We start from the raw sequence: 14,931 nt of genomic DNA, 5'->3' as shown, positions 1-14,931 counted from the left end.
CAAAACACATCCCGTAAAGCCCAATTCTTTTTGGATTAACAATGCACCCTTAACATGAATTACTCAAAAGACAATTCAAAATAAACTTCTTTCAAGCCAAAGATAAATAGCAATAAATAAAAGAAGTTTAAGGGAAGAGAGAAATGCAAACTTGATTTATATTGGTTCGGCCACTTCCCGTGCCTACGTCCAGTCCTCAAGCAACCCACTTGAGATTTTCCACTCTCTTTGTAAAACTCCTTTTACAAAATCTGAACCACACAGGGACAACCCTTCCCTTGAGTTCAGGAATCCTTTACAACAAGAGATCCTCGGTCTCTCAATCCCCTTTGAGAATTTAGAAAGAAGAGAAGAATGAATCTCTCTTGAAAGAGATAGATTGTACAATCTGAGCACTCAATTAATTCCTTATTGAATTGCAAATGTATTGGCCAAGGAATTCTTAAGAGGATAAAATGTTTTTTCTCTTTGAGAGAATAAGACTTGTTGTTGTTAAAAACTCTGAGCAAATTCGTGTTTCAAGTCACATATATATAGACCTTTGGTGGTCATGTAAAAACTATTTGAAAAGATGTGACTCTTAGAAATAATTTTCTGAAAATCTCCTCTGGTAATCGATTACAGGTTTTGTGTAATCGATTACAGGTTTTAAAATTTGAATTAAAAACGTTTATTAACCGCTGGTAATCGATTACAGTCTAAAATTTGAATTCAAATTTTTAATAGTTGTTGTAAACCATTTTTGGCCACTAGTAATCGATTACATCCTCTGGTAATCGATTACCAGAGAGTAAATCTCTTGAAAAACACTTTTTAACTTAAATTACTTGGCCAAACCTTTTGCTATGTCAATTAGGAATTCCCTTCCTAAAATACTAGTGAACATCTTAATGTTGTGTCTTGTATTCTTGAATCATTGTCTTGAATTTAAACTTGAAAAGCGCATTTGCATCATTTGCATCAAATCATCATGATCATCATCAAAACATCAAAGTCATTTGCTTCTACAAAATACCGAGAGGCAAAGAACAAAGCAAAGAAGCCAAGGTTTGATCTTTTAGGAAGATTTGTGAGTTTTTGAGTGATTGTGAGATTCCTAGAGGTGGAGGAGACATCCCCGCTCCTTTGTAAGCAAGCAATTTCTCTTAATTCTTCTTCTTCAGTGTAAAAGGAGCTTCCTTCCTATGGAAGGCTAAACCCTCAGTTGGGGATTCTATGTAAACTCTTTCCCTATCTAATTAAGGTTGTTTTATGTGTTCATTGTTTATGAGTAATTGATGTAAACATCTTTTAATTAGAGAAACATCCTTAATTGCATCAATTTTCTTAGTAAGAGGACCCAACGCCTTTAGATATTTGTTTTCACACTTACTTGCTGTTGGATCGAGTGGCCTCAGAATAATTAAGAAGGGGGGGTTGAATTAATTATTCCTAAACCTTTACTAATTAAAAAACTACACTTCTAAGGCTTTTACTAAATTGTTAAGAGAATGAGGAGTAGAAGAGAAACTTAAAAGAAAGTAAAAGCGGAAATTAAATGCACAGCGGAAAGTAAAAGAGTAGGGAAGAAAGAGACAAACACACAAGAGTTTTTATACTGGTTTGGCAACAACCTGTGCCTACATCCAGTCCCCAAGAGACCTGTGGTCCTTGAGATTTCTTTCAACCTTGTAAAAATCCTTTTACAAGCAAAGATCCACAAGGGATGTACCCTCCCTTGTTCTCTTTGAACCTAGTGGATGTACCCTCCACTAGAACTGATCCACAAGAGATGTACCCTCTCTTGTTCTCAGTCAAACCCAAGTAGATGTACCCTCTACTTGTACCACAAAGGATGCACCCTCCAATGTGTTAAGACAAAGATCTCATGCTGTTAAACCTTTGATACTTTGTGAATGGGGATACAAACGAATTCTCAGGCGGTTAGTCCTTTGAACACTTTTGTATTAGGGAAAGGGAAGAATCAAAAGAATTCTCAGACTGTGTCGTTTTGAATTCTTTGACAAGGGAGAAGGGAGACACAAAAGAATTCAGGCGGTTAGTCCTTTGTTCTTTTGGAAAAGGGAGAAGAGAGACACAAAAAGAATTTAGGTGGTTAGTCCTTAGCGAATTATTTTTGGCAAAGGGAGAAGAGAATGAAAAGATGAATAGCACAAGTTTTCAAGGTTTAGAAAACCAGAAAACTTTAAAAAGCTTTTGGTACAAAGAAGAAGAAGAAGTTCAAAGAGATTCAAGGCTTGTACAGGATTGTAAGAGATTGATTGGAAAAGTATTCAAGATTGAATGAATAAATTGATTGAATTTGCAAAACAAAGCCTTGCTTTTATAGACTCTTCATGTCTGGTCAAGAAGACCATTTAGAAGAGTTATAACTTTTAGAAAAACTTAAAACCAATTTGAAAAAGTCAAAAACCTTTTGAAGAGTTACACCTTTTGTTTTATTCAGAAACATTCACTGGTAATCGATTACCAAATTAGTGTAATCGATTACACAAAGCTTTTATGTGAAAGGATGTGACTCTTCACATTTGAATTTGAATTTCAACGTTCAAAGGCACTGGGAATCGATTACAGCTTTTTGAAATCAATTGGAACGTTGTAAATTCAATTTGAAAACTTTTTCAAAACAATTTTTCTACTGATAATCGATTACAACAATCTGGTAATCGATTACCAGAGAGTAAAAACTCTTTGGTAAAAATGTTTTGAGAAAAATCATGTGCTATTCAATTTTTGAGAAAAACTTTTCATACTTATCTTGATTGAGCCTTCTCTTGATTCTTGAATCTTGAGTCTTGAATCTTGATCTTGATTCTTGAGATCTTGAACCTTGAATCTTGATTCTTGACTCTAAACTTTCTTCTTGAGTCTTGAATTCTTCTTGATTTACTTGAGTTGTTCTTTGATTGATCTTTTATTCACTTGAGTTGTTCTTTGATTAATCTTTGAGCTTTTTGTCATCACCTTTGTCATCATTTTTTGTTATCATCATTGTTATCATCAAAACACCTTTGAATCACCTTTGATTCACCATGAAGCTTTGCTTCTACACTTGCTCACGTTTATTGCTTTGTAATTAGAATAGAACATACTTTTACTTTCATTCACAATCATGATTTTTATTTGCAAATGCCTGCTTATTGGACAAAACTTTACCAAATGAACAAGTTCCCTGAGTTCGATACTCGATTCACACCATTTTAATTATTTACTTGACGACCCAGTGCACTTGCCGGTAGATTTCGCATCCACACAAACAAGTAGTATCCCAGAGAGCAAATCAAGTATTTTGGTGTCGTTGCCAGGGAGCTTTTTCCATTTGGAAAGTTTAGTTCAGTTTGAAGGCATTAATTCATTATTCTTTGATTTATTAATTTTTTTTTGTTAATATTTGTTTAGTTCTGAATTTATTTTCTTCTTGAATTGGTTAACTATTGTTCCTATTAGTGTTTGCATGCATAGATCTTCTGCAGGTGAATTGGTTCCATTGGATTTAGAAATTGAAGCAACCTTCAGAAGAAACAACGTAGAGAGAAAAAGAAAGCTTTTGCACGATAGAACAGTAGCATCAATCCTTGAAGAGGCTCACTTTTCTGAGTCATCATCCTCTAATTCACCTACATCCAGGGAATCTCAAATAGCAGAATTTGAAGCCAAAGTCATGGCTGAAGAGCAACCTCGACGAGTGACCCTGGAAGATTACTCAAGTACATCTGTGCCGCAGTTCTTTACTAGCATTGCGCGGCCGGAGGTTCAAGCACAGACTATAACCTATCCATATTCATTAATTCAGTTGATTCATAACAATTTGTTTCACGGTCTGCCAAATGAAGACCCGTATGCACATCTAGCCACTTATATTGAGATTTGCAACACTGTCAGACTAGATGGCATGCCTGAGGATGTTGTTAGATTGAGCTTGTTTTCATTTTCTTTGTCTAGAGTGGCAAAAAGATGGCTCCATTCATTTAAAGGTAATAGTCTTAAGACTTGGGATGAAGTGGTTGAAAAATTCTTGAAGAAATACTTCCCAGAGTCCAAGACTGCTGAAGGAAAAGCTGCCATCTCATCCTTTCATCAATTTCCAGACGAGTCCTTGAGTGAGGCTTTGGAAAGATTTCATGGGTTACTAAGAAAGATGCCTACTCAAGGATTTTCAGAACCAATCCAGCTTAATATTTTCATTGATGGGTTAAGGCCATAATCCAAGCAGCTTTTAGATGCTTCTATAGGGGGAAAAATAAAATTGAAGACCCCTAAAGAAGCCATGGAATTGATTGAGAATATGGTTGCTAGTGACCACGCAATCTTGCGTGATAGAGCACACATCCCAACCAAAAGAAGCCTATTGGAGCTTTCATCACAGAATGCTTTGTTGGCCCAAAACAAGTTGCTATCCAAGCAACTTGAAGCTTTAACTGAAACACTAAGTAAGTTGCCAACCCAATTACATTCTGGACAACCTTCACCCTCTTCTATTTTGCAGGTTGCAAGTTGTGTTATATGTGGTGGAGCACATGATTCTGGCTGCTGCATTTCCATAGAAGATACAGCACATGAAGTGAATTGCATTTCCATAGAAGAGACTCTTGCTCAGTTCATGCAAGTATCTATATCCAATCAAAAGAGCACAGAGTCAGCCATCAAGAATCTAGAAGTCCATGTGGGATAATTGGCAAAACAACTGGAAGACCGACCGTTAAGCAACTTTGGAGCCAACAGAGAGAAGAATCCTAAGGAGGAGTGCAAGGCTGTTATGACTAGAAGCAAAATGGTGAGCATGAATGAAGGTGAGAAGAGGATAGGTGAAGAAAAACAACAGCTGGTAACTGAACCAAAAATTGATCTAGTGGTGGAACCTTTGAGTGAGACTGAGGAAGAAGTGGAAGCAGAAGATGATCAGTAGAAGGAGATACCAATAATTGTGAGTGAAAAAGAAATAAGTGAGAAGGAAAAGAAAGAAAAAGAAAAAGAAAGAGAGAAAAAAAAACAAAATGAAAAAAATGAAAAAGAAAAAGAGAATGGGAGAAAAGAAGAGAAGAAAAAGACCAAGAGTGAGCTAGCTAGAGAAAAGAGAAAGGAGGCAAGTTCAAGCAAAAGGGAGGATGTGTCATATCCATTGGTACCAACAAAGAAAGACAAGGAACAACATCTGGCTTGTTTCCTTGATATCTTCAAGAAATTGGAGATTACTATGCCCTTTGGAGAAGCTCTTTAACAAATGCCGTTGTACTCTAAGTTTTTAAAAGATATGCTCACATGGAAGAATAAGTACATTCACAGTGAAAACATCATTGTGGAAGGAAACTGCAGTGTTGTAATTCAGAGGATTCTTCCACCTAAGCACAAAGATCCTGGGAGTGTGACTATTCCGTGTGCAATTGGTGATGTTTCTGTTAGCAAGGCTCTTATTAATTTGATGCCACCTTCAATGTGCCGGAGGCTTGGAGAGTTGGTGATAATGCCGACTAGGATGACTTTACAGTTAGCAGATCGCTCCGTCACCAGACCCTATGGAGTAATAAAAGATGTTTTGGTTCGAGTCAAACACCTTATCTTTCCTGCTGACTTTGTGGTAATGGACATAGAGGAAGATACATATATTCCCTTAATTTTGGGATGTCCATTTATGGCTACTGCAAGCTGTGTAGTAGACATGGGAAAGAAGAAGCTAGAAATGGGTATTGAAGAACAAAAGATTAGCTTTGAGATATTTGATGAAGAAAGGACATTGCTGGACCAGAATGTTTGTCTAGAGGTCAAGGAGAGCGAAGAGAAGGTTTTGAAGGAGAGAACCAAGATTGATCTGGGTTGACAAAGACTTTTGCGTCAAGCTAATGACGTTAAAAGAGAGCTTACTGGGAGGCAACCCAACCCTTTTTCATTCTATTTTTCTTGCATTTAGTTAAGTTTGATTGCTTGTGATTGTTTGAATTCAACATGTTTAGTATTGGAAAAGGGGTTAAAAAGCTTTTGTGAAGTTGTGGATGGAAAAATAACTTGAAAAATTTTTGTTGTCCACTCGCTAAGCGTACTCCTCACGCTAAGCACCATCTTCTTCACGCGCTAAGCGAGCTGTTGTTCGTGCTAAGCGCATTGACCCCTGATCATTGGTTGTTTGTGTTAGTGCTTAGCTTTACTTAGTTTTAAAAGATTGGCTAAAATTTTGTTAAAACATAAGCACTTAGACAATGAAGGAAAGCTGGAGTTGCTGCACATGATGTCTAACATTATGTCAAGGAATCAGATTGGGCTGCACAATGCACAAGGCAAGATAAAATGTCAAATGAAGAATAGAAGCTGCAGGATCCACGATGTCGGATACAATGTCCAGGACATCCTGCCCGAAAATACTGGACACATAAATCTGTTATATCTTTAACAGATTAATGTGCAGTCAGCAACAGATTAGGAGCTCTATCTTTAGGAACGAATTAAAAGATAATTAAAGATTGAATTACAAACTTGAATAGTTTCGTTCAGGGATTAGAGATTGAAGATAAAAACTAAAAGATAAAACTTTATCTTTTAGATCTTTAAGTGCAGATTTTTCAGGAGAATGATAGAGCTTATCCAGCGCAAGTTGTTGCAGCCCAGATACGTACACTGCTATATAAACATGAAGGTTGCACGGGTTTTTAATCAAGTCAGAGATTGAAGAGTTATTTTGTGAGTTTTGTGACTTGAGTGTTTTGTGAGCCACCTTGATGTTACCCTAACATCAAGTGTTGGACCTGAGTGTGCAGAGTTGATCTCTATTGTTCAGAGAGCAATCTCTGGTGTGTCTTTGATTTGTTTGTAAACACGGGTGAGTGATTGAGAGGGAGTGAGAGGGGTTCTCATATCTAAGAGTGGCTCTTAGGTAGAAGTTGCATGGGTAGTGGTTAGGTGAGAAGGTTGTATACAGTGGCTGTTAGATCTTCGAACTAATACTATTTTAGTGGATTTCCTCCCTGGCTTGGTAGCCCCCAGATGTAGGTGACGTTGCACCGAACTGGGTTAACAATTCTCTTGTGTTATTTACTTGTTTAATCTGTTCATACTGTCATATACAATCTGCATGTTCTGAAGCGTGATGTCGTGACATCCTGTACGACATCTGTCCTCAGTATCAGAATTTCAATTGGTATCAGAGCGGGCACTCTAAATCACTGAGTGAGATCTAGGGAGATAAATTCTGATGAACATGGAGAAAGAAGGAGGACCAGTGAACAGACCACCAATTCTGGATGGAACCAACTATGAATACTGGAAAGCAAGGATGGTGGCCTTCCTCAAATCACTGGATAGCAGAACCTGGAAAGCTGTCATCAAAGGCTGGGAACATCCCAAGATGCTGGACGCAGAAGGAAAGCCCACTGATGAATTGAAGCCAGAAGAAGACTGGACAAAAGAAGAAGACGAATTGGCACTTGGAAACTCCAAAGCCTTGAATGCCCTATTCAATGGAGTTGACAAGAATATCTTCAGATTGATCAACACATGCACAGTTGCCAAGGATGCATGAGAGATTCTGAAAACCACTCATGAAGGAACCTCCAAAGTGAAGATGTCCAGATTGCAACTATTGGCTACAAAATTCGAAAATCTGAAGATGAAGGAGGAAGAATGCATTCATGACTTCCACATGAACATTCTTGAAATTGCCAATGCTTGCACTGCCTTGGGAGAAAGGATGACAGATGAAAAGCTGGTGAGAAAGATCCTCAGATCTTTGCCTAAGAGATTTGACATGAAAGTCACTGCAATAGAGGAGGCCCAAGACATTTGCAACATGAGAGTAGATGAACTCATTGGTTCCCTTCAAACCTTTGAGCTAGGACTCTCGGATAGGACTGAAAAGAAGAGCAAGAACCTGGCGTTCGTGTCCAATGATGAAGGAGAAGAAGATGAGTATGACCTGGATACTGATGAAGGTCTGACTAACGCAGTTGTGCTCCTTGGAAAACAGTTCAACAAAGTGCTGAAAAGAATGGACAGGAGGCAGAAACCACATGTCCGGAACATCCCTTTCGACATCAGGAAAGGTAGTGAATACCAGAAGAAGTCAGATGAAAAGCCCAGTCACAGCAAAGGAATTCAATGCCATGGGTGTGAAGGCTATGGACACATCAAAGCTGAATGTCCCACCCATCTCAAGAAGCAGAGGAAAGGACTTTCTGTATGTTGGTCTGATGATACAGAGAGTGAACAAGAAAGTGATTCTGACAGAGATGTGAATGCACTCACTGGGAGATTTGAATCTGATGAAGATTCAAGTGATATTGATATTGAAATCACATTTGATGAGCTTGCTATATCCTATAGAGAACTATGCATCAAAAGTGAGAAGATTCTTCAGCAAGAAGCTCAACTGAAGAAGATCATTGCAAATCTGGAGGCTGAGAAGGAGGCACATGAAGAGGAGATCTCTGAGCTTAAAGGAGAAATTGGTTTTCTGAACTCTAAACTGGAAAACATGACAAAATCAATAAAGATGCTGAATAAAGGCTCAGATATGCTTGATGAGGTGCTACAGCTTGGGAAGAATGGTGGAAACCAGAGAGGACTTGGATTTAATCATAAATCTGCTGGCAGAACAACCATGACAGAATTTGTTCCTGCCAAAAACAGCACTGGAGCCACGATGTCACAACATCGGTCTCGACATCATGGAACGCAGCAGAAAAAGAGCAAAAGAAAGAAGTGGAGGTGTCACTACTGTGGCAAGTATGGTCACATAAAGCCCTTTTGCTATCATCTACATGGCCATCCACATCATGGAACTCAAAGTAGCAGCAGCGGAAGGAAGATGATGTGGGTTCCAAAACACAAGATTGTTAGTCTTGTTGTTCATACTTCACTTAGAGCATCAGCTAAGGAAGATTGGTACCTAGATAGCGGCTGTTCCAGACACATGACAGGAGTTAAAGAATTCCTGGTGAACATTGAACCTTGCTCCACTAGCTATGTGACATTTGGAGATGGCTCTAAAGGAAAGATCACTGGAATGGGAAAGCTAGTCCATGATGGACTTCCTAATCTGAACAAAGTACTGCTGGTGAAGGGACTGACTGCAAACTTGATCAGCATCAGTCAGTTGTGTGATGAAGGATTCAATGTAAACTTCACAAAGTCAGAATGCTTGGTGACAAATGAGAAGAGTGAAGTTCTAATGAAGGGCAGCAGATCAAAGGACAACTGTTACCTATGGACACCTCAAGAAACCAGTTACTCCTCCACATGTCTATCCTCCAAAGAAGATGAAGTCAAAATATGGCATCAAAGATTTGGACATCTGCACTTAAGAGGCATGAAGAAAATCATTGACAAAGGTGCTGTTAGAGGCATTCCCAATCTGAAAATAGAAGAAGGCAGAATCTGTGGTGAATGTCAGATTGGAAAGCAAGTCAAGATGTCCCACCAGAAGCTTCAACATCAGACCACTTCCAGGGTGCTGGAACTACTTCACATGGACTTGATGGGGCCTATGCAAGTTGAAAGCCTTGGAGGAAAGAGGTATGCCTATGTTGTTGTGGATGATTTCTCCAGATTTACCTGGGTCAACTTTATCAGAGAGAAATCAGACACCTTTGAAGTATTCAAAGAGTTGAGTCTAAGACTTCAAAGAGAAAAAGACTGTGTCATCAAGAGAATTAGGAGTGACCATGGCAGAGAGTTTGAAAACAGCAAGTTTACTGAATTCTGCACATCTGAAGGCATCACTCATGAGTTCTCTGCAGCCATCACACCACAACAAAATGGCATAGTTGAAAGGAAAAACAGGACTTTGCAAGAAGCTGCTAGGGTCATGCTTCATGCCAAAGAACTTCCCTATAATCTCTGGGCTGAAGCCATGAACACAGCATGCTATATCCACAACAGAGTCACACTTAGAAGAGGGACTCCAACCACACTGTATGAAATCTGGAAAGGGAGGAAGCCAACAGTCAAGCACTTCTACATCTTTGGAAGTCCATGTTACATTTTGGCAGATAGAGAGCAAAGGAGAAAGATGGATCCCAAGAGTGATGCAGGAATATTCTTGGGATACTCTACAAACAGCAGAGCATATAGAGTATTCAATTCCAGAACCAGAACTGTGATGGAATCCATCAATGTGGTTGTTGATGATCTAACTCCAGCAAGAAAGAAGGATGTCGAAGACGATGTCAGAACATCGGGAGACAATGTAGCAGATACAGCTAAAAGTGCAGAAAATGCAGAAAATGCAGAAAACTCTGATTCTGCTACAGATGAACCAAACATCAATCAACCTGACAAGAGTCCCTCCATTAGAATCCAGAAGATGCACCCCAAGGAGCTGATTATAGGAGATCCAAACAGAGGAGTCACTACAAGATCAAGGGAGATTGAGATTGTCTCCAATTCATGCTTTGTCTCCAAAACTGAGCCAAAGAATGTGAAAGAGGCACTGACTGATGAGTTCTGGATCAATGCTATGCAAGAAGAATTGGAGCAATTCAAAAGGAATGAAGCTTGGGAGCTAGTTCCTAGACCCGAGGGAACTAATGTGATTGGCACCAAGTGGATCTTCAAGAACAAAACCAATGAAGAAGGTGTTATAACCAGAAACAAGGCCAGACTTGTTGCTCAAGGCTACACTCAGATTGAAGGTGTAGACTTTGATGAAACTTTCGCCCCTGTTGCTAGACTTGAGTCCATCAGATTGTTACTTGGTGTAGCTTGCATCCTCAAATTCAAGCTGTACCAGATGGATGTGAAGAGCGCGTTTCTGAATGGATACCTGAATGAAGAAGTCTATGTGGAGCAGCCAAAGGGATTTGTAGATCCAACTCATCCAGATCATGTATACAGGCTCAAGAAGGCTCTCTATGGATTGAAGCAAGCTCCAAGAGCTTGGTATGAAAGGCTAACAGAGTTCCTTACTCAGCAAGGGTATAGGAAGGGAGGAATTGACAAGACTCTCTTTGTCAAACAAGATGCTGAAAACTTGATGATAGCACAGATATATGTTGATGACATTGTGTTTGGAGGGATGTCGAATGAGATGCTTCGACATTTTGTCCAACAGATGCAATCTGAATTTGAGATGAGTCTTGTTGGAGAGCTGACTTATTTTCTAGGACTCCAAGTGAAGCAGATGGAAGACTCCATATTCCTCTCACAAAGCAAGTATGCAAAGAACATTGTCAAGAAGTTTGGGATGGAAAATGCCAGCCATAAAAGAACACCTGCACCTACTCACTTGAAGCTGTCAAAGGATGAAGCTGGCACCAGTGTTGATCAAAGTCTGTACAGAAGCATGATTGGGAGCTTACTATATTTAACAGCAAGCAGACCTGACATCACCTTTGCAGTAGGTGTTTGTGCAAGATATCAAGCCAATCCCAAGATAAGTCACTTGAATCAAGTAAAGAGAATTCTAAAATATGTAAATGGCACCAGTGACTATGGGATTATGTACTGTCATTGTTCAGATTCAATGCTGGTTGGATATTGTGATGCTGATTGGGCTGGAAGTGCAGATGACAGAAAAAGCACTTCTGGTGGATGTTTCTATTTGGGAAACAATCTTATTTCATGGTTCAGCAAGAAGCAGAACTGTGTGTCCCTATCTACTACAGAAGCAGAGTATATTGCAGCAGGAAGCAGCTGTTCACAACTAGTTTGGATGAAGCAGATGCTGAAGGAGTACAATGTCGAACAAGATGTCATGACATTGTACTGTGACAACATGAGTGCTATTAATATTTCTAAAAATCTTGTTCAACACAGCAGAACCAAGCACATTGACATTAGACATCACTATATTAGAGATCTTGTTGATGATAAAGTTATCACACTGGAGCATGTTGCCACTGAGGAACAAGTAGCAGATATTTTCACAAAGGCATTGGATGCGAATCAGTTTGAAAAACTGAGGGGCAAGCTGGGCATTTGTCTGCTAGAGGAGTTATAGCAGTTACTTCTATCTGAACGTGCTCAAACTTCTCACTCAACATTAATAGCACGTTCACTACTGGGCCAAAACAAATTCAACCTCCGTTTCACACGTTCTCCTACATTCCTCATTCAAACTTACATTTTCGTGGCAATCTCGTTTGCATCAGCATTCCCCAACACTTCTCAGATATTCACGAAACCACTCCCAAAGCTCTGCTTCTCCATGGCTACCTCACCAAAAGAAACCTCATCCCCTGTTTCACCCTCTGTACCATCATCTCCATCATCCTCCAAAACTCCATCAAACCAGGAACAACCTGCACTCAATATCCAATCCATACAAATGATTCCTGGTCCAGGCCCTGTTCCTGAGAAACTGGTCCCTAAAAGACAACAGGGAGTGAAGATTTCTGAAAACCCTAGCTTTGCAACAAGCCCTAGGGAAGAAGACACTGAGATGGATAAGAAGATCCGCAGTTTTGTGAATAGCATTTTGAAAAATGCTTCTGTCCCTGATGCTGATAAAGATGTCCCAACATCTTCCACCCCAAATGCTGAAGTCCTCTCTTCATCCAGTGAAGAGAAATCAACAGAGGAAGAGGATCAAGCCACAGAGGAGACCCCTGCACCAAGGGCACCAGAACCTGCTCCAGGTGACTTCATTGACCTAGAAGAAGTAGAATCTGATGAGGAACCCATTGCCAAAAAGTTGGCACCTGGCATTGCAGAAAGATTACAAAGCAGAAAGGGAAAAACCCCCATTACTAGGTCTGGACGAATCAAAACTACTGCACAGAAGAAGAGCACACCAATCACTCCTACCACATCCAGATGGAGCAAAGTTGCAATCCCTTCCAAGAAGAGGAAAGAAATTTCCTCATCTGATTCTGATGATGATGTCGAACTAGATGTTCCCGACATCCAGAGAGCCAAGAAATCAGGGAAAAAGGTGCCTGGAAATGTCCCTGATGCCCCATTGGACAACATTTCATTCCACTCCATTGGCAATGTTGAAAGGTGGAAATTTGTATATCAACGCAGACTTGCTTTAGAAAGAGAACTGGGGAGAGATGCCTTGGATTGCAAGGAGATCATGGACCTCATCAAGGCTGCTGGACTGCTGAAAACTGTCACCAAGTTGGGAGATTGTTATGAAAGTCTAGTCAGGGAATTCATTGTCAACATTCCCTCTGACATAACAAACAGAAAGAATGATGAGTATCAGAAAGTGTTTGTCAGAGGAAAATGTATTAGATTCTCCCCTGCTGTAATCAACAAGTACCTGGGCAGACCAACTGAAGGAGTGGTGGATATTGCTGTTTCTGAGCATCAAATTGCCAAGGAAATCACTGCCAAGCAAGTCCAGCATTGGCCAAAGAAAGGGAAGCTTTCTGCAGGGAAGCTAAGTGTGAAGTATGCAATCCTGCATAGGATTGGCACTGCCAACTGGGTACCCACCAATCATACTTCCACTGTTGCCACAGGTTTGGGTAAATTTCTGTATGCTGTTGGAACCAAGTCCAAATTTAATTTTGGAAACTATATTTTTGATCAAACTATTAAGCATTCAGAATCTTTTGCTGTCAAATTACCCATTGCCTTCCCAACTGTATTGTGTGGCATTATGTTGAGTCAACATCCCAATATTTTAAACAACATTGACTCTGTGAAGAAGAGAGAATCTCCTCTATCCCTGCATTACAAACTGTTTGAGGGGACACATGTCCCAGACATTGTCTCGACATCAGGGAAAGCTGCTACTTCAGGTGCTGTGTCCAAGGATGATTTGATTGCTGAACTCAAGGACACATGCAAGGTGCTGGAGGCAACCATCAAAGCCAACACAGAGAAGAAAATGGAGCTGGAACGCCTGATCAAAAGACTCTCAGACAATGGCGTTGATGATGGAGAAGCAGCTGAGGAAGAAGAAGATGCAGCAGAGGATACAGAATCAGATGATGATGATTCTGATGCCACCCCATGACCATCAGACCTTTATTTTTTTTGCTTTTTACTCTTACTAGCTATTGGGCATGTCCCTTTGAACAATTGATTGTTATTGGTCTGTAATATTTGCACATTAACTTCATGCATTCTACTTTTGCCAAATTCTGTCTAAAAAGGGGGAGTAGTAGGATAGTATGCATGATTTATGATTTTGAGGGGGAGTAGTATTTATATGATTTGAGGGGAGTAGTATTTATACTGCTGCTGCTGATGATGATTGATGTAAGCTACTGAAACTAGTAGCTGATAGAAGATGCTGCAGTGAACTGCTGCCTAGCAGAATATTCACTTCACAGCAGTAAGAGCATGGAGACAGGGGGAGCAGAAAGCTGATGTCACGTGAGATGTCTTGACATCCTGGAAAAGACTTGTAGATTTGCAACTTGCAGAATTTTGCTGTCACCACTACAGATACTGCTGTGCTTGATTACTCTGATAATGAAAGTTGCTGATCCCACTTGCATGACTGCTCGTACCTGCTCAGGAAGTGTCTAAGTATGTTTTAGACAAAATTTGCCAAAGGGGGAGATTGTTAGTGCTTAGCTTTACTTAGTTTTAAAAGATTGGCTAAAATTTTGTTAAAACATAAGCACTTAGACAATGAAGGAAAGCTGGAGTTGCTGCACATGATGTCTAACATTATGTCAAGGAATCAGATTGGGCTGCACAATGCACAAGGCAAGATAAAATGTCAAATGAAGAATTGAAGCTGCAGGATCCACGATGTCGGATACAATGTCCAGGACATCCTGCCCGAAAATACTAGACACATAAATCTGTTATATCTTTAACAGATTAATGTGCAGTCAGCAACAGATTAGGAGCTCTATCTTTAGGAACGAATTAAAAGGTAATTAAAGATTGAATTACAAACTTGAATAGTTTCGTTCAGGGATTAGAGATTGAAGATAAAAAACTAAAAGATAAAACTTTATCTTTTAGATCTTTAAGTGCAGATTTTTCAGGAGAATGATAGAGCTTATCCAGCGCAAGTTGTTGCAGCCCAGATACGTACAC

At 39.7% G+C, this 14,931-nt stretch overlaps 1 protein-coding gene across 1 annotated transcript; it reads left to right on the top strand.

The window, feature by feature from the left end:
• The first annotated feature begins 5,221 nt into the window (after positions 1-5,221).
• On the top strand, positions 5,222-5,815 carry LOC114404606. Its single transcript, XM_028367494.1, has one exon. It carries the CDS (start codon positions 5,222-5,224, stop codon positions 5,813-5,815), a length of 594 nt encoding a protein of 197 aa, XP_028223295.1.
• Positions 5,816-14,931: the final 9,116 nt, after the last annotated feature.

Source organism: Glycine soja, unplaced genomic scaffold (assembly GCF_004193775.1).
Source record: "Glycine soja cultivar W05 unplaced genomic scaffold, ASM419377v2 tig00104742_1_pilon, whole genome shotgun sequence".
Taxonomy (NCBI): domain Eukaryota; kingdom Viridiplantae; phylum Streptophyta; class Magnoliopsida; order Fabales; family Fabaceae; genus Glycine; species Glycine soja.
This window is presented reverse-complemented; position numbering and strand designations above follow the sequence as displayed.

Bases quoted from the DNA above. Each gene is read 5' to 3' on its own strand.
- LOC114404606 (XM_028367494.1), top strand. From the start codon at position 5,222: ATGCCGTTGTACTCTAAGTTTTTAAAAGATATGCTCACATGGAAGAAT.